Genomic DNA, 24,828 nt, shown 5'->3' with positions numbered 1-24,828 from the left:
GGCGGCCATTCACGGCGCAAGCGGAACAAAAAAGGGCGCGAAGCGCCAGATGCAACTCCAGCCGACGTCCCCGAGCCCGCTTGCAAATTAGGCTCTGGGGACAGGCTGGACCAGGGAACGTTAAAGGCAAATAACAAATAGGATCAAAGCAGTACAAGCATAGCACAAAGGTTTTAAAGTAACAAAATCATCATAATATAACATATCAATAAAATGAATCAGCAATAAAGTAATAAATTAATCAATTAATTAATTAAAGTTATCAAAGAGATAATAATCCCACAGTTAAGGAGCCTGAGGGATCAGATATACTTAACTGAGGGAGCAGCAAAGAAAGAGGAACAGGATTGGTTGCCAGAGCCTATTATGCTGGAGGAGTGGAACCTGATTGGCTGTTCCTGTTACTGGGAAGAATACACCTGAGACTGTTAATGTTATTATTGGTTATGTTTATAAAGTGTTTTCTTTGCTGCTGAGGGAAATAAAGAAAGAGTGCAGCATAATAGGAGCCTCCGTGTCTTAATAAAATCAGCGGACTGCACCCATATCCTACTAGCACAGTAACAACTTCTACAACTGTAGTGGTTATGGTGCATAGACTGCCTCATTATTTGCCGGTTTTTGTTTCTCAAAATGTAGGTAGTTTAGGATCATTTAGCAACATTTGAAAGATCTAGAGCAATGAACAAAGTCTTGTCAGATTGTCAAAATAATCCAGCACTTCGGAAGGACCACTCAATGGCTAACCCAACCACACACATGCTGGCAATAAATACTATTTATACACAGACTACTTTCATACACTAAGTACTAAGAAGTATATTCACCGAACTTCAAAATCTATATTAACTAAATCTGCTATTTTTTAAGGATTACTACTTGTGACCTAAGAAGCTTGTCAATTCTGTATTTAAAAGTGCTTCAAGTGTCCTCTTTGCTGTTAAATGTCACTTCCTCAGTCCTTCCCTTTTCTGTCTTGCCACTGTTCCTCTCTGTTCCATTCTTTTGACAATTTTCATCTTATCTATTCCATGTCACAACCCCCGCCCCCACTCCATACTTTGGCTTCACCAGACCTTAAAGCATCCCCATAGAGTCCAACCCCCTCTCCCTTTTGCCTCAACATACTAAGTCTCTTCCCTTCCATTAGTCTCCCAATCATGTTCACAAAGGAGGCAAAAAAATCTATTGGTGTGGTAGGTTGGACTAATGATATGTATATTTTAGGGGGAATAAATTGTCCACCATGATTGTATCTCCAATATCCGCTATCCACCTCTCGGCTATTGACTGGAGATGCTTTGGAAGGCTGTGCAACAAATCATGTCAAGATTTTAGAATAGTTTTGAAAAAAACAAAAAATGTTTAAACAGGATTCCTGCTGTCGGCCACTAGCTTTGCATGGAGCCATCACATCCTGAAAATTCTAAAAGACAGGCCTGTGTTTTTCCATGTTTTTATGGGTGTCTGTCGCGGTTGCCGGCCAGCCGCGGTGACGGTCGTGCCCGACCGGCACAGCCTCGCTGACAGCACGAGCTTACCTGCTCGTCGGCGAGCCAACAACTGCTTTCCCACATCCTCCGGCTGGCGCACCCGAATCCAAAATGGCGCTGACCGCGTGGTCGCGCTTAAACATAGCTCCGCCCCCGAAGTTTATACTGACGTGCGCGTGACGTTACAACGTAAATGCGCACGCACGTTTTGGGGTCAGAGGTCGCCCTCTGACCAATCAGACCTTAGAGAGGGATATTTAAATCCCTAACTCACCCCAGTACCTTGCCCTGTCGTGGTTTCCTGTTCCTGGTTTCCTGAGAGTGCTTTATCTTTGTGAATCTGATTTCCTGGTATCCTGATCTTGGCTTTTCCCTGGTTATTCTGAATTCTGGTTTCCCTGACTTGGCTCATGTAAACGGTATTGTGTATTTTCTGGCTTCCTTGACCTCGGCTTTCCCTTTGACCTCTGTCTCTAGCGTATTAGTCCGGCCATTCTAAGGTACGGTTTACGCTCTGTCCTTTTATTTTCCTTTTCTTGCCTATGTATATGTTTACACAGTTTCTGCGTGCTGGACCACACTAGTAGTAAAAACTTCTATGTTTACATTTTGGTTAATCCAGCCTCTAGTGGCTGTCTCATTGACAGCCGCTAGAGGGCATCCGCGCTTCTCACTGTGATTTTCACAGTGAGAAAACGCCAGCGTCCATAGGAAAGCATTGATAAAGCTTTCCTATGGACTGGCTGAATGCGTGTGCGGCTCTTGCCGCGCATGCACATTCAGCCGGTGACGGAAGAAGAGTCCCCCGCCTGGCGTTGGAGAAAGAGGTAAGTTTAACCCCTTCCACCCCCTAGAGCCCGGCCGGAGGGGGGCTCTGAGGGTGGGGGCACCCTCAGGGCACTATAGTGCCAGGAAAACGAGTATGTTTTCCTGGCACTATAGTGGTTCTTTAAAGATTTTGTTTTGATCAAAACGTGTACAATTGGCTCTGTCCTTATGGGGTTAATGAAATACGTTTGCAAAAAATTTAAACATTGCATGAATATACAGCCTCCTGCTACATCACTGATCCATATTGCATGTAAAATAACCTTTGCACTATATTGTATTTTAAACAGAAAGCTTATCGTAAATAACCTGTCTTAAATATAAATATTTAGACAGATTTTTCCTCTGAAAAGCATTTCATTAAACTAAAACCGAGTTAAATAAAGAAATATTTATATATAAATCCAATTTGAATTTTTTTTTTTAAATCTATATTTTTAAATGTATTTATTTAAAAAAAAGAAAAAAAAGCATTGTTTTTTTTTTTATCCACCTTGAGTGCAGTAAATTATAAGATGTCATTTATAAGAAAAAACGGAAATTATTCTATTAGCACAGTAAGTATACAGTGTGCCAGCCAGGGTCTGTGTGTGAGTGCAGCACAGAGTATGAGGAGGATGCTTGGGGTCACATTCCCAGCCTGGTATGCAGAGCTCAGGGAGGGCAGTCCCAGTAGGTGGCCATTAGGGCAGCCAGTAAGATGATCTGAGAGCCTGTTGTACCTGCCCGGGGAGCCAGGCATGCGCCCTGCACACAGGAAGCTGGCAGGGTGTCTGAGAGGGATGCGTTCCCTTTAAACGCCGGGGCCCGGAGGAAGGTGTGTGGGTGACGTCACGGCCGGCGGTGCGGACGGATGGCCGCCCTTAGGAGCTTGTCAGTGATGATCGGGGCGGCTGTGGCGGCGCTGGGCTCGGTCCTGTACATCGCATGGAGCCGGTATTTCCCCAGCCAAAGGAGGACGAGGAGGTACCTGATGGCTGACACCATCAGACACAGTGAGGAGGTCTGTATGGGGTCAGTGAGCACAGAACACCAGCCTACTGTGTACACTGTCATCACTGCTATATATAATGTACCGAGAGGGGTACACTGCCATCACTGCTATATACCATATACTGAGAGGGGTACACTGCCATCACTGCTATATACCATATACTGAGAGGGGTACACTGTCATCACTGCTATATATCGTATACTGAGAGGGGTACACTGCCATCACTGCTATATACCATGTACTGAGAGGGGTACACTGCCATCACTGCTATAAATATACCATGTACTGAGAGGGGTACACTGTCATCACTGCTATATATAATGTACTGAGAGGGGTACACTGTCATCACTGCTATATATCATATACTGAGAGGGGTACACTGTCATCACTGCTATATACCATGTACTGAGAGGGGTACACTGTCATCACTGCTATATACCATGTACTGAGAGGGGTACACTGTCATCACTGCTATATATCGTATACTGAGGCGGGTATACTGCTATATACCATGTACTGAGAGGGGTACACTGTCATCACTGCTATATATACTGTACTGAGAGAGGTACACTGTCATCACTGCTATATATAATGTACTGAGGGGGACACTGCCATCACTTTATACCATGTACACTCACTGCCATCACTGCTATATACCATGTACACACTGTTATAGGAGGGAAACACAGCTGTGTATATACCATGCACACATTGTTATAGGAGGGATATACTGTTGTTGTATATGCCATGTACACACTGTTATAGGAGGGATATACTGTTGTTGTATATGCCATGTCAACAGTGGAAGGAAGAATGCCCTACTGCTTGCAATGCACATGCCTTTATAGTAGCGTTCACTACTGCTTGTTATCAGTGCAATGTTTTATGGACCCAGGACATACTTGAAAACGAGAGAAATCTCAATGTATCCATCCTGGTAAAATATTTTATAAATATATAATATACACATTATTATACAATGTTCTAGGAAGGATGTTACTTTCTTATTCCATTGATTAAGGGGAAAAAAACACAAGAGCTGATGCTTTTATTATCTTTTTTTATTTTACATTTTTTTTCAAGTGATCAAAAATAATTTTTTTACTTTCAATTTCAACTGTTTTGTTTACTAATTGTTGGTAAATTTACTGAAATGACTGACATTCCTGACATGTAAATGATTGCAAACTGGGATATTGTGTGTGTGTGTGTGTGTGTGTGTGTGTGTGTGTGTAGCAAGCTGTATGCAATGAAGCAATAAGACATAAAGTGAGGTTATTGAGGGTTACTATGCTATCCGTAAATAAACCTTCTATTTACAATGTAAGAGAACATTCTAACAAGTCCGCTCACTAAAAGATTGCGATGTGCACGGTTCTAAGTTCCTAAAATGGTCTTACTGGCCAATGTGCATAGGGCAAGGCTACTGCACATCTAACCTTTTATCTTTAGCTTGTCAGCTGTCTTTGTGAGAAAAGGAAAAAAAACAGATAAAGGGAGAGTTTAGACCTACCCCCAAACCAGCTATTTTCTTTGTGTAGAAAGACTCATTAACCATTGCAAGACCCTTGTCCCCTGCTCAGATGTGCCCTGCACCATTCTCTGGGTAGCAAGCCTAATTCATCCTAACTAAGCAGTTCCCTTATCTGCTGCAGGAAGTGACCTGCGCTATTCTGCCATCTATCTCTCTGATAAGTCAGGGCTTCTTAACTTTTTAAATTGGGGAACCCAAATTATGCACATGGAATTACCATCAAATCTCCGAAATGATCAGTTCACTGAAAAAACTTTAATACATCCCTCCACAAATGATGAATACAGAGCCCATTTATAACACATGCTGGATTTATTAACACACATGCTAAGGGTTGCAATGTATCCGAAATAGTTCGGTAAGCTCACAGACCCTGTTATTACTGTAACTCCATTATAGGATAATGGTGCAAAGGCTCAAATTATACCCCAAAATGTGTTTAGGTCTCTAAACATGTGGAGATTCCTTTCAATGCCCATTTAAAGGGTTACTCCAACCACCATTACCACTTCAGTGATTTGAAGTGGCCATGGTGGTAGGAGCCTGGATGTGCCGGGTTTCTGTTCGAAACACTGCTCATTCAGAGTGCCAGGGGGCTAGTTAAACCCCGAACACGTGCCTAATAAAAACAGCTTCTCCCTCCTGAACCTGGACGTTGCTTTATTTTTTAAAAAAAAATATATATATATTTTGAATCAGAATTCCCTAATTTCCTCTCAAGATTTGACTCTCCTCACTAACCTTGCTGACTCTCAGATTGAGTGCAGACACTCTCAGCCGTCGAAAAGCTCCAATTATAGGCTTCTCTATGAGAAACCCGTGACTGGAACGCGGAAGGCCCCCTGCCGACGTCAGGCTGAGAAGAGAGATTGGCACTGGGAGCTTTGCCCGACGCTGGTTTACAGGTAAGGGTCAACACTATTTATATCATTTTTGTTTCTTTTACGTTTCAAAAGGCATTGTTAGCCTAAACAGTCTAATAGTGGCAAAGGGTTAGAGTAACTATTTAACCCCTTAAGGACCAAACTTCTGGAATAAAAGGGAATCATGACATGTCACACACGGCATGTGTCCTTAAGGGGTTAAAGGGTGAGTTGGACACAAAATACTGTTATAGAGCCGAAAGTTCCAAAGGATCACTAAAGACCACGTTATCTCTTTTAAGTAGTTTGGGTGCAGTGGTCTTGTCATTTTAAAATATAATTATTTTGTAGAAGCAGCAATGCATACATTCAATAGTTAAATACACCTCAAGTGTCTTCCATCTACACAATAGTTCAACTCAGTTCTGCAATCAAATGCTGCCCATTTGTTTGGGAGAGTGCAGCATTTGGCTGTGCATGTTTATCTCCAGTGCTTCTCTGTGAGAAGCATTGGATTGGACTACTAGATTATTGGCAAGCAACCTTCGGCAGATGTTGTGGAATACCAGGTTGCCACCCGGCCAGTATTTAATGGTATTTTTGGAGATGCAGTGCACAGCATCTGGAGTGCCTACCAGTAGACTAGAACATTGGAAATGTAAGCAGGCGTGCTGATGTCTTTGTTTGGAGGCAGAGTGGTAGGATGCAGTAAAGTCTCAGCGCAGGAAATTATGGATGTTATGTTACTTTAACTTTCAAACGGGGACGGACACTGGGCGCAGTGATAGAAGGGGGAAAAAAATAATATTTTCAGGACTTAATATTTTGTGATTTGATAATTAAAAGGAACCTTAACAAATCACTGTGAAGATGTTAATAGGAAACTCGGCCTCACAAAACAAAGCTGTGCTCCAATTTTGTTCCAGAAGAAGGAATATTGTGTATCTCATTTCCCTTTAACTTCCCCTTGTAAATGGCTTCCTGTTTCACAATCCATTGCGTGCAGGCACGAGCCATCAAATAGTCTGTGCATTGTGTTACCATGGCTTTTCATCTAAGAACAAATGCCCCAAATAACTTCCTACAATAACTCTTTCATGCAGGGGAAATCCAGGATTAGATTGTATTGACATCTTAACCAATCTCAGCCACTGACCTTATGTTCCCTGATCAGTGCCCAGTCATTTTAATGCGTTCCACCGTGCTGTTTCAACACAGCCAGAATGTGCATACTGCTGCAGATCTTTAAACCAGATAGAAAATAACCACAAGCATTTGATGGTGGAAAACCGTTTGATTGGTTTTTTTTTTTTTTTTTGCTCTATTCATATCATACCCTTTTAATAAAAGCTAAAATTGTCTAGATTTATAAAAAAGGACGTTGTAAAAAAAAATTCCTTTCTCCAAGTGGTGTTCAAGCACTTCTATGTGAGTACCGTATGTATTTATTTATTTTTAACAATGGACTATGTTCTACAAAACATACCTAAAGCAACATTTAGGATGACTGGATATCATTGGAGGGGAAATGGAACCCTTAGATAGACCATGGTCTTACCATGTCTAAGTTTGATTCTACGATACTTTTTTTCATTGTTTGTCTCTCTCCAAAACAGAACTATCTGGATCGTCAGATTCTAGTGCTCGGTTTGGATGGAGCCGGTAAAAGCAGCATTATTCACGCCATAAGCACCAATACCACAAGGTCCCATTCAGCTCCAACCCATGGTTTTAATTCTGCTAAAATTCTCAGCCAAGGACTGAGGATCGAACTATTAGAGGGTGAGTAAAATAAATATATAATAATAGCAAATATATATTAAAACTGTACTTTAGCTCCATTCCTTGGAGCCATACCACTGTGCAAACTGGCTACTTTTTTTTTTTAGTACAAAATCATACAGTGAGCAACCGCAAAATTAAAACCACTTACAGGTGAAGTGATCACATTGATTATATTGTTACATTGACATCTGTCAAGGGGTGGTATATATTTGGCAGCAAGTGAACAGTCAGTTCTTGAATTTCATGTGTTGGAAACAGGAAAAATGGGCTAACAAAAAAATTTGAGAGACGTTGACAAGGGCCAAATAGAGATGGCTAAAGGACTGTGTCATATCATATCCAAAACTTCGATTCTTGTGGGGTATTGGGTTAGTACCTACCAAAACCCACTGAGCATCTGTGGGATGTGCTGGAGCAACAACTCCGATCCATTGAGGCCCCACTTAGAAACTTGCAGGACTTTAAGGATCTGCTGCTAAAATCTTGGTGGCATATACCAGGACACATTGAGAGGTCTTGTGAAGTCCATCAGAGCTGTTTTGGCAGCAGGAGTGTGACCTACATGATATTAGGCAGGTGGTTTTAATATTGTGGCTGATCGGAATCGTAAAGCGTATTGAAAAGGGGGATGATTGTGAAAAAATGTAAAGGATGGTCTGGATGATCTTAATTTATATGGATAATACATATAAAATGCAAAACTACAAACATTAGAAATGCATTAAAGTACCACTATAGGCACCCAGACCACTTCAGCTCAATGAAGTGGTCTTGGTGCCAGGTCCATCTAGGGTTAACCCTGCAGCTGTAAACATAGCAGTTTCAAAGAAACTATGTTTTACTGAGGGTTAATCCAGCCTCTAGTGGCTGTCTTACTGACAGCCGATAGAGGCGCTTCTCACTGAGAAACGCTTTCCTATGGACTGTTTGAATGCGCGCGTGGCTCTTGCCATGAATGCGCATTCGGTGCTGACGTCAACAGAGGGAGGAGAGTTTCCCAGTGCCGAGGGAGGTCCGGCGCTGGAGAAAGGTAAGTGTTTAACCACTTCAGCCCAGCGGGAGGGGGCCATGAGGGTGGTGGGGACCTAAATACCCTACAGTGCCAGGAAAACAAGTTTGTTTTACTGGCACTATAGTGGTCCTTTAACCCTTTAAGACCGGAGGGCGTACTATTACGCCCTATTTTAAGCGGCTTTAAATGCCGCCGGGCGTAATAGTACGCCCTCCGTTTTTTTCTTACTTACCCGGCAGATCCTCACTCCTGGGGGGCCCCCCGGCCATGTGAGAGTGAGGTCCTTGCGAGGACCTCACAATCACATGGCTGGGTTAGCTGGCTCAGGCATTGCCAGCAGGGGGACTAACTGTAATGACAGTCTCCCTGCTGGCTGAATTCAAATAAAGTAAAATTAAAATAAGTGTAAAAAAAGAAAATAATATACTTAGATTATTTATATATATATATATATATATATATATATATATATATATGTGTGTGTGTGTAGGTCTAGGTGTATTTTACTATATATACTTTATTGCTGTGATACTTTTTACTGTTTTGAAACACAAATATTTGTGTTCAGCGAAGTCTCCCGAGTACAACAGTACCCCTCATGTACAGGTTATATGGTGTTTTCAAAAGTTACAGCGTCAAATATAAGGTTTGTTTCATTTTTTTCACATTAAAATTCACCAGATTGCTTACGTTGCCTTTGTGACCCTATGGTAGCCCAAGAATGAAAATTACCCCTATGATGGCATAACATTTGCAATAGTAGACAACCCAAGGTATTGCAAATGGGGTATGTCCAGTCTTTTTTAGTAGCCACTTAGTCACAAACACTGGCCAAAATTTGCGTTTTGGCTTACCTTTTAATCTGTTGGGGGTAATCTTTAATACTCTTGGGTTAGAAGCACCACTTAAATGCTACAAGCATACATAATCTGGGGGTCTGAAACCATCCTAGAGTGCATTTTTATGATGTCAGGATTCTTGAATACACATATGTTTATGCTTACTTGAATGGTTTTGGCACGATAGAATGTGTTTTTATTTTATGGCTGCCCCATATTGCGAGGCTAAGCTTTTTTTTATTTTATTATTATTAAACTTTTATGTATTCTTTACAAAATACACATGGAGCGTATAATACAAGTCATCTTTTATTTTAGGCAAAAAAAAAATCCTTTTAAGTAAAGCTTTACATTGTAGGAGAGACTACCTCCAGTGCCTATTTCCCAGATGGTCTCTAGAGGCACTTTATCGATTCACAGGGAGTTTAACTCACTGCAATGACGCTGTGTGTCCTCGTGCAAAGTGTAATGACGTCACTATACCTCACTCCCTCTAGAGTCTAGAATGTAAGCTCATTGAGCAGGGCCCTCCACTTCTCTGTTCCTGTACGTCGAGTTGTCTGGTTACAATTAAATGTCTGTTAGTCCACCCTTTGTACAGCGCTATGGAATCTGATGCCGCTATATAAATAATAAAATAATAATCCAGCGTCACTCTAGTGTTAAGAGTACAGTTTTGTATTCCAAACACTATAGTATTTCTTTAAATGTTATTCAATACTGAATGGAAGGACTGCACAAATGGACTTCAGACACCATAACCACTTCAATGAGACTAATCAGATATTGTGGGATTAGGTATAACAAGCTGTTGACAAAGTGGAGCAATCACTGTGTAAACCTACAGAATGTTCCTGTTATGTGTTCACTAATAGTGTTGCTCCTTCTTTGCGTTAGTCACTCAAAAGTCTGTTCTCCGGAAATGATCCAACTGATTATCATCTCTGTTATGGTAACAAATGGACCAAGTGATATCACAATGCTTTAGCCCAGGAGAAATATAAACCCTTTCTATTCTTCATTCTCTCTCTGTGCAGTCAGGTGCAAAGGACTGAGCCTATAACAATGATTGACAAGAGGCTAGCACAATTCCAGGATAAAGTAGTGGATTTCTAGATTTTATATTCCCACATCAAATATATTTGTTAAATATAGGGAGGGGGTAGCCATAAGTAATCCTATTAAAAAGTCATGAAAGCGAGTTCCCTGTATCTTTGAGCTTTGGTGAATCGAGGCAAAATTATAAAATGACCTGGGAAGTCTTCAGCTTTCGGATTTCTAGAGTTCAATGGTTGGTGAATACTGCTGCATTTCTTGTGTTGGAATTGTTGAAAAGCTGGGAATCTCAGTAGTATTTTTTTTTTTTTTAATACATTTGTGAGAGAATGTTGCAGAGTGACAACTGTTGCAAACCTGTTCCAACCTTTTGTATGTAATCTAAACTCTCATTGTGTTTTGGACAGTTGGGGGTAGCCATAACCTTCGTACATACTGGCACCAGTATCTGACGAATGCCCACCTAATGGTATTCGTAGTGGATTCCACAGATGACATTCGCCTGTGCTTGGCTAGACATGAACTGCACCGCCTTCTGGAAGCAGCGCCCCAGCTTCCTCTGCTGGTGCTGGCAAACAAGCAGGTAAAAGTATAGATTTAAAAAAATAAAAAACAGTGCTTTTTAATGAAGTTTATATAAAAAAAAAAAAACACTTTACTACTTGTGCAGTAGGTCGTGGGGATTACATTTTATTTAGAAAATTATATTACCTATAATTATAGGGCAGTAATGGCTAACATTGACACCATAAATTGTTTCTGGATTACGTTTCCAGTGATGCTCAGCTAGCTTCTAGAGTCTAAAAGCTAGCTGCGCATCACTGGAAATGTAGTCTAGAAACCATTTATGGTGTCATTGTTAGCTTTCACTGCTACAGGGATTATTTATCAAAATAGTTGATAGTGAATTTCACATTTTAGGCCACAGTAGCTCTCTTGGAAAAACATTTGAATTTAGCCATATTGACATTAAGTTATATTTATATCATTGTGTAACCATGTCCAGGTTATTCACTAAAGTGAGAATTCAAATTTAAGGTCAAAATAGCAGACCTGGGGAAAAAAAAAAAAGTTAATTTAGCTATGCTTTTAGCTCAGCTAGTCTAGCCTTAAATGTAAAATTCACACTTTACTAAATAACCCTGTGTGTACTAATGGCCAGGCATCCCACTGCATTCCTTAAAGGGACACTATAGGCACCCAGACCACTTCATCATATTGACATGTTCTGGGTTTCAGAGAAGCTGTAATGTTTATTATACGGTTAAAGGGACACTCCAGACACTAATACTACGTTTGGTAGGTTTTGTCCTCACTATTACACTATATTTGCATGCTGAAATATTCAATACGTTCTTAGGGGGAGAAGAGGGTAACCCTTTCAACATAGGAGATGTACATATAAGTAAATATAGTTTTATATTCCTTTACAACACGCTCGTTGAGTTTTTAAAGTATGTTTATGAAGACCAGGAAGTGGTATTAAGACAGTCAGCATACACCTGTTCCAAGTTGTCAAAGGTATGATGTTCAGGAACACCTCTCTCTCTTCCCCAGGACAGAGATAATGCACTTAGTATCTCCAACATTCGCACAGAGTTGTCATTACACCAGACTGCAGGTCAAAGAGAAGTGACATTATTGGGTACCAGTGCCATCTTTGATGGTGTTGGCCAGAGTACCTCCTTACAGAGTGTAAGGACTCTTCTGGAGGAGAAACTACACACTGGAAAAGAATGGACACCATGTGAGGTCAACCATGATCAGACTTCCCTATTCCAACCCTCACTCGACACCAACAGATGACATTGAGGTTCTCTGAGACGTCTAGACCTATTAACCAATCTCCTGTATAGAAATGGTGCCATTCCTTATACCAACCTGTACTCCCACACAGAGTACAATGCTTGGCCTCGCTGTGGGAGACGGATGCTTAAGGTTTAAAAAGAAATAAAAAAAAATTATAACTTATTTTATAATCTAGGGAAAAACCAGGGCATTAAAATATGTTTTGTTTACTATTGTGTTCAATTAAGTTTACAGTGACGTGAACTAGAGTTAGGTCACGTTTGCACCAAAGTGGCATTATAGTCCTGGGACTGGTACACTGGAAGCTGCTACAGACAACCCATTCCAAAGAGAACTGTGCTTTCCTCTCCATTACAAGTTGCTATGTGGTTCCAGAGTTGGAATGAGTCGGTCTATCTTCTTCACAATTCACTTCTGCTGATTTGGTATTATAACTCCTTGTACGAGATGCACATGGCAACAGGATAATCTTAATGCTTCCAGATGCCAACTTTGCCATCCATGACATGATTATGGGCCCACAAGCAGTTAAGAGTCCTTGTGTGATAGGTCTAAACTTTCTTTACAGAAGAAAGAAGAGCCTCATAATCCTTGAGATGGTGCTGTTTATACAGATTGACTTTCCTCTTGATCTGTTTGGGTGTATCTTGGTAATAATTCTTCTCATCTCGGGCCATTGCCTACAGGGATCATAAGAGAAGATCTTTAGAGCAGCTGGTTGCTATTTACAGGCAAACTCTTCAAAAGCAATCTATACATTGATTTGATTAAACATCTAAGATTTTCTGTATTTGGTTGTATTTGGTTATTTTTATTAAAACTATTGGGATTAATGCAATATGGCCATTGGCATGAACAATTCACATAACAATTTCAGCCCCTTTTTGTTCTATTTTAAAACTTCCTGGATATACTTGAAACTCACTACGTATGTACAAGTCTATTAAAACATGTAAATGTTAAAAATTGCTCTGACGTGGTGATTCAAAATTAGTACATTTAGTTAAGTGGAAACCTGTGGAATATAGCATTAGGACAAAGCTTAAACTGATCTTGCTCACCGACTCCACCATTTATAACAAGGGGGATGCAATTCAACACAAACACTTAGCTTCAGTAGTAATCAGCATTGCCCCATCAAAAATCATCTAACTCAAGTTAGTGCACATGGGTTTATTCAGAAAAAATATATATATAAAAAAAAAAAATTTGAAATCTAGCAAGTTGCAAATGGAAGCGAAGTTGTAGAAAAAATAAATCTCTAAAATTTGATTATTTTGCTCCCAAAAGCACATCTGTCAGTTACAGCAGTCATAAACCAGTCTGTTGCATGAAAAAGCCTTCAAGAGGCAGGTCTTACCTTGTAGTCTTCTCCATAGTTTTCCACCATGTGACGGACATAATAAACCATGTCTGAAGATATTCCCATGGTCTTCTTTGATGGTAAACTGGCTGCAGCTTCGAGACCTATAGGAACAGTAAAAATCATTGAATTAGTCAGTGTTAAACTGAGTTTAAAGGGACACTATAGTCACCAAAAACAACTTTAGCTTAACCCCTTAAGGACCAAACTGGAAAAAAAAGTTAATAATCACATGTCATGTGTCCTTAAGGGGTTAATGAAGCAGTTTTGGTGTATAGATCATGCTTCTGAAGCGTCACTGCCATTTAGGAGTTAGATAATTTCTGTTTCTGCAGTCCTAGCCACACCTCCCCTGGCTGTGACTGGCAAAATAGTTTCATTTTTAAATCAGATGTTACTGGTAAATTGAGCTTTACACACACGGCTCCTGAGGGGACTATCAAGATAAAAGAGCAGGAGGAGATAAGAAAATTTAAAATTAAACAGAATAAAAGTTTAAACATTAGAGGAGTCTTTACGGGAAAGGTTAGGCTGTCACATGCAGGGAGGTGTGAATAGGCTGCATAACAAAGTGCTTTAACTCCTATATGGTAAGGAATTTAGCAATGAGAATTTTTGGTGACTATAGTGTCCCTTTAACCCCTTAATGACACATGACATGTCTGACACGTCATGATTCCATTTTATTCCAGAGGTTTGGTCCTTAAGGGGTTAAACAGTAAAGCTACTAAACTCCTAGAAACCATTGCAGTGTAGTAATTTGTAAGAAAGGCCAATATTGCTATACAAAAAAAAAAAAAAAAAAGGGAAGGAAATTATGATAGACCAAGTTGCTACAAGGTCTAGGTACAACAGGCTGCATACATTTTGAATTCACTATTTAATGCATAGTATTTTGCCAGCGGCGAGACCTTCATGTAGATATGAAGATTGCAACTTTGTACAAGAAAATGAAAAATAAGGGTGAGCGTTTCCGGTACATTGCGGTGGATGCTCATTCCAGTAGAATGTAGTGCAGGAGCATCTATTATGGGTCACACTCATTACATGGACACAAACTGATTCAGAGCTCATACCCGCTATAACATATGGCTTGTGAATGGGCTTGCTCTGTCCAACATCTGTGTCTTTCACCTACAGAAAAAGAAGAAGAAAGTTAGAAGTGAACTATTACAGTTAAAAATACATAGCCTAGGTTTCAAAGAGAAGGTTAGATACAAGATATAAAAGCCAAGTATAATTATAGTATAAAAAAAAAAATTGGAAATTGGCACTTTTATACATGAACCTTGTTAAACCCCTGTCAAGACAACACAGACCCGTTACTTCCTGGTTGTTTAGCTCAGTGGAGCTAAACTCAAAGGCAGCAATTTTCCCAGAGCACCTGCCTTGCAAAGACTTCCCAGTGAACTGCACTGAGAGGTCTGATTGGACAGCCATGAGAAGTCTGGGCTTGAAGGGGAGGGCTTGTAAAGGCAGCAGGCAAGAGGACAGGTGTGTGTACACGAAGACTAAAACAGGGTTTGACAAATTCAAAGAACCACATTGCCTTGGCAACAAACTTGGGGTGAAATGTACATATAGCAATTTAATTATTCTCCCAGTCCTGCCCTCAAGTAGGGAAAGGAGGTGGGCAACTTGTCTTTGGTAAGAGCCATGTAAGCTACCTCTGCTACAACATCATGCGGAGACATTAACTCATCACCAGGAGCTGGCTGTAGACCACCTAGCTTCTACTCACTACCAATAGGCGGAGGAGGGGGGAATTTCCTTGCTAGGTGTATGTATGTATGTATGTATGTATGTATGTATGTAATGGTTCCATGCCTGTAAAAAAAAAAAAAAAAAAAAAAATTATATATATATATATATATATCTCTCTCAAGTTTTTTATGCATGTGTGTACTTGCACAGACAACTTTTCTCACTCCATCTTAAGCTGTATCCAGCTGTGCAAGTTGTCGGTGGCCATGTACACCCGTATGTCAGGGTTAATACTTTGAGAATCAGCACCCTTCACGTATAGCATAGGTGCAGGCTTCCAAGGTTACTCTCCAAACTGAAGATAATGAAGCCGCAGCACTACAACAAAACCAAATGAAGATTTATTCCACCATTAAGTGGGCCCAGCAACATTTCAACACATGCGGTGTCTTTGTCAAGCAAACACCGCATGTGTTGAAATGTTGCTGGGCCCACTTAATGGTGGAATAAGTCTTCATTTGGTTTTGTTGTAGTGCTGCGGCTTCATTATTATTTTAACTATGTGTCGGCGTGTGCGCATGTGATGAAGTGCAGCTTGTTTGGGGTGAGATTATGAGATTTGGAATTACTCTGAGTGCGAATGGATTATATAGCATGGCTAGGTGCATCACTACTTGAGATAACACACCCTCTAATACGTACGGAGTTGCATTTCTTGCCTCTTAGTCTATGGCTATGATCACATGGTATTGTTCATCTATGGAATGTGGGTCCCAGACCACCAGTTTAGCTCCTACTTGAGATCTGGCTAAGGCAGTGGTGTACAATCTTCCTTATCCATACAAATTCGTACCAGCAACGGGTGCTGTGACTCAGCAATTGGCTGAGTCAGCCAAGTACTCTCAGCCTAATCACCACCATCCCCTGCTGCTCAGTCTATGGCTTCCACAGCAAGCCACCTGTATGGTGGGTTAAACACTATAGGGTCAGGAATACAGGTTTGTGTTCCTGACCCTATAATGATCCTTTAAGTTTGCCAATTTGGATACACTCAAACAGGTAAATTGCAACTAAATGAGAAGGAGGTATGCGCAAGTAGCTAACCTTCCTGGCTGTTTCATCGGTAGGGCAAGGTCAATGATTTAATAATAAAAGTGCTGATATCTCACCAAAGTGCCAAACTGTAATGGGATACTCCTCACCCATAGCAGTCTGAAGTGGATATGGGTGTTGAGTAGTCTTTTTATATAATTAAAAAAAAAAAAAAAAGAGAAAAAAAAAAAGTGGAGGCTACAGTGGAAATGTATTATTAAAGGGACACTGTAGGCACCCAGACCACTTCATCTAATTGAAATGGTCTGGATGTAATGTCCTATGTCCCTTAACCCTACAGTGGTAATTATTGCAGTTTCTGAGAGCATGACCCAGCGCCAAGAGACAACGCTGGATTCAGGTAAGAGACCGGAGGGGTTTTAACCCCTTCAGCACTGCAGGAGGGGGACTCTATAGGGACATATAGTGCCAGGAAAACTGCTTTGTTTCCCTGGCACTATAGAATCCTTTAATAAACAGAATATTGGGGGTGGAATAATGCCCACTTCTATAATTTATTTACCTGTGTTTTTTTAATTGGAATGACTTTGTTGGGGTCACCAGCCAGACCCATTTCTGCCAAATTAGTACCCACAGATCTGGAGTCATCCCAGGCATGTCTGATCTGTTCACTGAAAAGAGAAGATAGCATAAAACATTACAGTTAATCACATGTGCATATTTTGTGTCTAGGCATATGGTCCAGCTACATGTTTGACCAAGCAAATGTTACACATTTTAAATCAAAAAGATATAGTTCAAGCACAATACCAACTAAACCAAGCTGTATTGGTTACGGTGCAAGGAATCCCTTGTCACTGTCAAACAAGAAGTAGTCAAACCATTTATTTTTTTATTATGAAGTGGAAGTCTTATTCTTGTAGTTTGTTGTCTCTACATGAAGTGCTATGATAGGTTTGCGTTTGACACTGACCTTGGATGCGGTCTCCTTACATCTAGCCCTACTATACACAAGGACAGGTTAGTAAAACGAGCTTTCCTTTCTAATAAGGAGGCTATCTTGTACCTACTTATAGAGAATTCAGTGGCAGATGCTCACAGCCAATGAATTCCATTCAAAGATAGGCAGAATGGATGTTGCTAATCCAAAAGGAGGGACTTATGCTTTAGTGATTATTGGAGGAAGGAGCCAGAGTAGATGCAACTGGGAGAACCAAGGTGTGTATTACACCACCTGAATATAGTCAGACTACACTGTCAAGGTTACGGGGGACCGTAACCTAAAGAGTGTTCTCAACCCAGTCCTCAAGGACCCCCTACCAGTCCAGGATTTAGGGATTACCTGGGTGTGTCTAAGGTGTTTAGAAAAAGAAAAAAAACAAAAAAAAAAAAAACTTAGACACACCCAGGTAATCCCTAAATCCTGGACTGGTAGGGGTCCTTGAGGACTGGGTTGAGAACCCCTGCACTATATGGTCAGGAATGCACATTTTAATTTCTGACCCTATAGTGTTCCTTTAAAAAGGTCACTAAAGTCACCCAAGCCACTTCATCTCAATAACGTGGTCTGGGTGCTGTGGTCACAAGGTAAGCAGCACCAAGGGAGCCCTAGGTAAATAAATCCATATTATTAATGTTAATGGCAACCAGGCAGAAACATCTTATTTTACTATGGAAATGAACACGTTTGTATTCAGAATGCTTTAGTTTTCCTTTACGGGGACACTATAGGCATCAGAACCAGTACAGCTTAATGTAGTGGATCTGGTGTCTAGACCCGGTTCCTGTAGGCTGAGCAGTGCATGCGCTGGCTTTTCTGCATAGTGTTTACACTGTTTTGGCACCATAACAACTTAATTAAAATATCCTGTACAGTTAAAAACACAAATTCTTTGTTCCAGCACCAAATCTCCCTGTCTCTCAGTCCTACCGTTTCCCCAAAATGAAGAAACTGGAAGGCTCTGCAGAACTTGGCAGTGGCGCCGTTGAGTGGTCAGCTGACGCTCTCAGGCAGTTACTCCCAATTGATAAAACTAGTTTGAAAGGAAACGTACCTTTTTCAAATCAATCAGTTTTATGACTTAAGAGCCACGGATTGGCTGAGAGCGTCATCTGACCGCTCTCAGCCAATCAGCAGTGATGCTGCCTGATTCTGTAAGATTCTTCCAGCTTCCCAATTTTGAGAAAACAGAAGGACAGACTTTGGGGTTAAGCCGTTCGAGAAAGGTATAACCCCTTAAGGTGACCCAGGCACCATAACTTCATTTTGATTAAGTAGTTTTAGTGCCCAGAAGGTTTCTTTAAATTAACACCATAGCGTTAGGAATAAAAATCTATTCCTAAGCATCGTGTTCTCCGGTTTATATAGATTCAGACGCCCGCATCTAAATAAAAATTAAGAACAAAATGTTTTTTCACTTTTGAGTGTGCGCTGGAATAGAGTCTCTGCAGTCGCTTGACCTGGCTCCTGCAATGTCACGTAGAAGCATTCAACAATCCAATCCTCCTCATAGGAGCACTGGAGAGTAGACGTGCATGCGCAGCAGCACTGCACTCTTATTGGAGATTAACTGAGAACCAAGGCTGACAATGTTCTCACAGAAGAAGCACCTCTAGTGGATGCCAGGTAGACAGACAGTACTTAAGTCTGCAATTAAAGCAAATATTTACTAAAATAGCAATTATTTGCATGGTACCGTGCAGTATTAAACAGTTTTAAAATTTTAAAAAATCTCCCTGAATTCAGTTTCAAATTCTCAGTTTTCTAAATAACCCTGATGGAATTACATTTCAGTAGAGGTTGTGGACTAATGGGAGACTATTTCAAAAGGGATTGGAATTAATGAAATGGTGGCAAAAGCATGAAGCAAAATAAAATCTGTCTATTTACAAAAAGAGCACGGGCATACTAAATGCGTTATTTAACTTTTCTTGGTCATCAAAGTCACTTAAATCAGCTAAAATAAAACAAGTTATCAAAGAATTCAGTGACATGAGTTTACAAAAAGGTATTATTGTGTAAAGTAAGAGCAACGAACAAAATCTTGGAGATATCGATTGATTAAAAAACAAACACTATGTTGTTATGTAAAATATAAAAGAACGGTTCATGTTATTCTTTTCTAGCACACTGTAAAGACACCGAGGATGTAAAAAAAACAGAAAAAAAACAGAAAAAAAACAAACGCATTGTATTCAGATACAACAAATATCCAACCACATTATTCCATGTGGATTTTGTTGTAATGGACTCAAGAGCAAAACACCTGGTCACGTAATGTGGCATCAAACCCCATAATATACCCTCCTGAATTAAAAACCCCAGCCCACCCATTGATTCCCCATAATATACCCTCCTGAATTAAAAACCCCAGCCCACCCATTGATTCCCCATAATATACCCTCCTGAATTAAAAACCCCAGCCCACCCATTGATTCCCCATAATATACCCTCCTGAATTAAAAACCCCAGCCCACCCATTGATTCCCCATAATATACCCTCCTGAATTAAAAACCCCAGCCCACCCATTGATTCCCCATAATATACCCTCCTGAATTAAAAACCCCAGCCCACCCATTGATTCCCCATAATATACCCTCCTGAATTAAAAACCCCAGCCCACCCATTGATTCCCCATAATATACCCTCCTGAATTAAAAACCCCAGCCCACCCATTGATTCCCCATAATATACCCTCCTGAATTAAAAACCCCAGCCCACCCATTGATTCCCCATAATATACCCTCCTGAATTAAAAACCCCAGCCCACCCATTGATTCCCCATAATATACCCTCCTGAATTAAAAACCCCAGCCCACCCATTGATTCCCCATAATATACCCTCCTGAATTAAAAACCCCAGCCCACCCATTGATTCCCCATAATATACCCTCCTGAATTAAAAACCCCAGCCCACCCATTGATTCCCCATAATATACCCTCCTGAATTAAAAACCCCAGCCCACCCATTGATTCCCCATAATATACCCTCCTGAATTAAAAACCCCAGCCCACCCATTGATTCCCCATAATATACCCTCCTGAATTAAAAACCCCAGCCCACCCATTGATTCCCCATAATATACCCTCCTGAATTAAAAACCCCAGCCCACCCATTGATTCCCCATAATATACCCTCCTGAATTAAAAACCCCAGCCCACCCATTGATTCCCCATAATATACCCTCCTGAATTAAAAACCCCAGCCCACCCATTGATTCCCCATAATATACCCTCCTGAATTAAAAACCCCAGCCCACCCATTGATTCCCCATAATATACCCTCCTGAATTAAAAACCCCAGCCCACCCATTGATTCCCCATAATATACCCTCCTGAATTAAAAACCCCAGCCCACCCATTGATTCCCCATAATATACCCTCCTGAATTAAAAACCCCAGCCCACCCATTGATTCCCCATAATATACCCTCCTGAATTAAAAACCCCAGCCCACCCATTGATTCCCCATAATATACCCTCCTGAATTAAAAACCCCAGCCCACCCATTGATTCCCCATAATATACCCTCCTGAATTAAAAACCCCAGCCCACCCATTGATTCCCCATAATATACCCTCCTGAATTAAAAACCCCAGCCCACCCATTGATTCCCCATAATATACCCTCCTGAATTAAAAACCCCAGCCCACCCATTGATTCCCCATAATATACCCTCCTGAATTAAAAACCCCAGCCCACCCATTGATTCCCCATAATATACCCTCCTGAATTAAAAACCCCAGCCCACCCATTGATTCCCCATAATATACCCTCCTGAATTAAAAACCCCAGCCCACCCATTGATTCCCCATAATATACCCTCCTGAATTAAAAACCCCAGCCCACCCATTGATTCCCCATAATATACCCTCCTGAATTAAAAACCCCAGCCCACCCATTGATTCCCCATAATATACCCTCCTGAATTAAAAACCCCAGCCCACCCATTGATTCCCCATAATATACCCTCCTGAATTAAAAACCCCAGCCCACCCATTGATTCCCCATAATATACCCTCCTGAATTAAAAACCCCAGCCCACCCATTGATTCCCCATAATATACCCTCCTGAATTAAAAACCCCAGCCCACCCATTGATTCCCCATAATATACCCTCCTGAATTAAAAACCCCAGCCCACCCATTGATTCCCCATAATATACCCTCCTGAATTAAAAACCCCAGCCCACCCATTGATTCCCCATAATATACCCTCCTGAATTAAAAACCCCAGCCCACCCATTGATTCCCCATAATATACCCTCCTGAATTAAAAACCCCAGCCCACCCATTGATTCCCCATAATATACCCTCCTGAATTAAAAACCCCAGCCCACCCATTGATTCCCCATAATATACCCTCCTGAATTAAAAACCCCAGCCCACCCATTGATTCCCCATAATATACCCTCCTGAATTAAAAACCCCAGCCCACCCATTGATTCCCCATAATATACCCTCCTGAATTAAAAACCCCAGCCCACCCATTGATTCCCCATAATATACCCTCCTGAATTAAAAACCCCAGCCCACCCATTGATTCCCCATAATATACCCTCCTGAATTAAAAACCCCAGCCCACCCATTGATTCCCCATAATATACCCTCCTGAATTAAAAACCCCAGCCCACCCATTGATTCCCCATAATATACCCTCCTGAATTAAAAACCCCAGCCCACCCATTGATTCCCCATAATATACCCTCCTGAATTAAAAACCCCAGCCCACCCATTGATTCCCCATAATATACCCTCCTGAATTAAAAACCCCAGCCCACCCATTGATTCCCCATAATATACCCTCCTGAATTAAAAACCCCAGCCCACCCATTGATTCCCCATAATATACCCTCCTGAATTAAAAACCCCAGCCCACCCATTGATTCCCCATAATATACCCTCCTGAATTAAAAACCCCAGCCCACCCATTGATTCCCCATAATATACCCTCCTGAATTAAAAACCCCAGCCCACCCATTGATTCCCCATAATATACCCTCCTGAATTAAAAACCCCAGCCCACCCATTGATTCCCCATAATATACCCTCCTGAATTAAAAACCCCAGCCCACCCATTGATTCCCCATAATATACCCTCCTGAATTAAAAACCCCAGCCCACCCATTGATTCCCCATAATATACCCTCCTGAATTAAAAACCCCAGCCCACCCATTAATTGCCCATAATATACCCTCCTGAATTAAACACCAGCCCACCCATTAATTCCCCATAATATACCCTCCTGAATTATACCCCAGCCCACCCATTAATTCCCCATAATATACCCTCCTGAATTAAAGCCCATACCTTCCCTGTTCCTCCCCCGATATAACTCACTATTTACCAATCGATACGAGGTGCGGATTTCCTTTTTAATTTCCGTTTGAGATTCTTCCTATTCACGTTGTACTGGAAGGTGTTTTTCCGCTTGACTTTCCCCATGGCTGGCAAACTCCCCAATCCACGGAAACACGAGGGCAGCAAGGAAAGAGCGGCGCCTTCATATGACGTCACGGAGGTGCGACTCCCGAGAGCGAAACGTAAGGCAACTTCCGGGTCCGGATGGTTTGCACTCAGTCAGTGTTCTAGGAGGTTTTATAGAGCTCGGGGTGGCCTGATGGGGCACAGCTAGTACAGACACAATACTCTGCCTGATATGAGTTGTAGTTCTTCTCTTTCACCCACATGTTATCTGTGAATCAATATCCATGCAGTCAGGAGCACTTAAAGGGACACTATAGGCCATTAAAATATTCCATTGAATTGGTCTGGGTGCAGAGCAGGGTCTTAGTTCTCTTAAAGGGGTTACTACAACAACCATGACCAATTCAGTGATTTGAAGTGGTCATGCCAGTAGGAGTCTGTATATGTAGTTTTCAGCATTAAACACTGTCCATGCTGAGATATTGGCAGTTATGTGTCAGGAGCAAGTTGCACCCCAAGCACACGTGACGTTCTTGGCGCCTAATGTAAATTCTGTGCTTAAATTACATCTGTTGTCAGCGTGTACTGCACACTGACAATTGATGTTAAAATCTTCCCCCTTGAGATAGATCTCCCAACCACTCTGTGCTGCTTCCCTCTATGCTCATTGATGTTTTTTTTGTTATTTATTTATTATTATACTATTTTTAAAGCCTCTATCCTACCCCTTGCCTCCCTCACTGGCCTGGAGTGTACGCATGCACTGCGAGACGGCAATTGGTCCAATCACAGCCAGTGACTTTAGAGCGGAAGAGCAGCACTGGGAGCTTTGCTCTGATCTGGATTTAACCCCTTATGTGGTGGAATCTCGGTAAAAATAAATTTAGTAGGCCGAGATTACCACGTGGCATGTGTACGTGCATATGCTGACGTATCGATCAGTTGGTTGCACGAGGCAAGATACGATCAGTAGTGTACGGAGCATGTGCAAGAATACAGGATGTAGTATTCCCCTCCTCCATTGTGCTGGACAAGCCATGCGGTCAAGCAGGAACTTAATTCTTATTTGTATTGATTGGTCAAGAGAATGTGCGGGTGGAGCTTAATATGGGAGGAGTTATGTGCCTATATAAGGAGCCTGCACTATTGTCCGGGGCTCAGAACTTGTGGTATTTTGGTGACGCTAGTCCCTCTGAGTCCCGATCGGTGATCCAATAAAGAATCTCTTCCTTCCTGAAGAAACCTGTGTCCATCTCTCTGTGCTTCGCTTCCGTCAGTTTCTCCGGTATCACTTAAGGACACATGACATGTGTGACATGTTATGATTCCCTTTTATTCTAGAAGTTTGGTCCTTAAGGGGTTAAGGAAAGTAAATCCTTTTTATTTCAGGTTTTAATGCAAATAGAGAGGGGGGATCTTCCCCACAGTGTCCACTTTACATATTATGCAGGAAAGGTAATAGGATTGCATTAACCCTTCCACCCTGCAATGTAAAACATTGCAGTTTAGAGAAACTGCAATGTTTATATTGCAGGGTTAAGACTGCCTCAGCTGTCTACCAGATGCTATAACAGTTCCAAAAATTGTTGAACTCTTTCATCTGGAGGAGGAGACCACCCAGAGTAGCGCAGTCAGTGCTGTGCCAGCCCAGAGATATAGGTGACCTAAGTGCCGAATCTTTAAAGTAACTATGGAATAGCCTTCCAGCTGAAGTGGTAGAGGTTAACACAGTGAAGGAGTTTAAGCATGCATGTGATGGGCATAAGGCTATCATAGCTATAAGATAAGGCCAGTGACTAATGAAAGTATTTCGAAAATTGGGCAGACTAGATGGGCAGAATGGTTCTTATCTGCCGTCACATTCTATGTTTCTATGTGGCCTCCAGTCTTGCCCAAATGATTTCCTTTGCTATAGCAGCTTCAACACACTTTTGGGTGCAGCTACAGATTGATCAAATATGTCCTCTCTTATTGCAGCAACTAATGTGCTGTTGATGAGTTACATGCCAGCTAAACTAAAGATGCTCCCCTGCAGTACTATAGCTCTAGTTATTTGGAACCATTGGGC

The 24,828-nt window shown here is 41.3% G+C and overlaps 2 protein-coding genes across 2 annotated transcripts; one reads left to right on the top strand and one right to left on the bottom strand.

Moving 5' to 3' along the window:
* The first annotated feature begins 3,095 nt into the window (after window positions 1–3,095).
* Window positions 3,096–12,351, top strand: ARL10 (ADP ribosylation factor like GTPase 10). Its single transcript, XM_063447317.1, has 4 exons — window positions 3,096–3,324; window positions 7,329–7,494; window positions 10,812–10,987; window positions 11,962–12,351. Exons 1-4 carry the CDS (start codon window positions 3,175–3,177, stop codon window positions 12,208–12,210), a joined length of 741 nt encoding a protein of 246 aa, XP_063303387.1. The 5' UTR covers window positions 3,096–3,174; the 3' UTR covers window positions 12,211–12,351.
* Window positions 12,352–12,407: 56 nt separating this feature from the next.
* On the bottom strand, window positions 12,408–22,892 carry NOP16 (NOP16 nucleolar protein). Its single transcript, XM_063447320.1, has 5 exons — window positions 22,681–22,892; window positions 16,896–17,004; window positions 14,653–14,710; window positions 13,574–13,680; window positions 12,408–12,893 (listed from the first exon to the last, which is right to left on the bottom strand). Exons 1-5 carry the CDS (start codon window positions 22,776–22,778, stop codon window positions 12,765–12,767), a joined length of 501 nt encoding a protein of 166 aa, XP_063303390.1. The 5' UTR covers window positions 22,779–22,892; the 3' UTR covers window positions 12,408–12,764.
* Window positions 22,893–24,828: the final 1,936 nt, after the last annotated feature.

Source organism: Pelobates fuscus, chromosome 3 (assembly GCF_036172605.1).
Source record: "Pelobates fuscus isolate aPelFus1 chromosome 3, aPelFus1.pri, whole genome shotgun sequence".
Classification (NCBI taxonomy): domain Eukaryota; kingdom Metazoa; phylum Chordata; class Amphibia; order Anura; family Pelobatidae; genus Pelobates; species Pelobates fuscus.
This window is presented reverse-complemented; position numbering and strand designations above follow the sequence as displayed.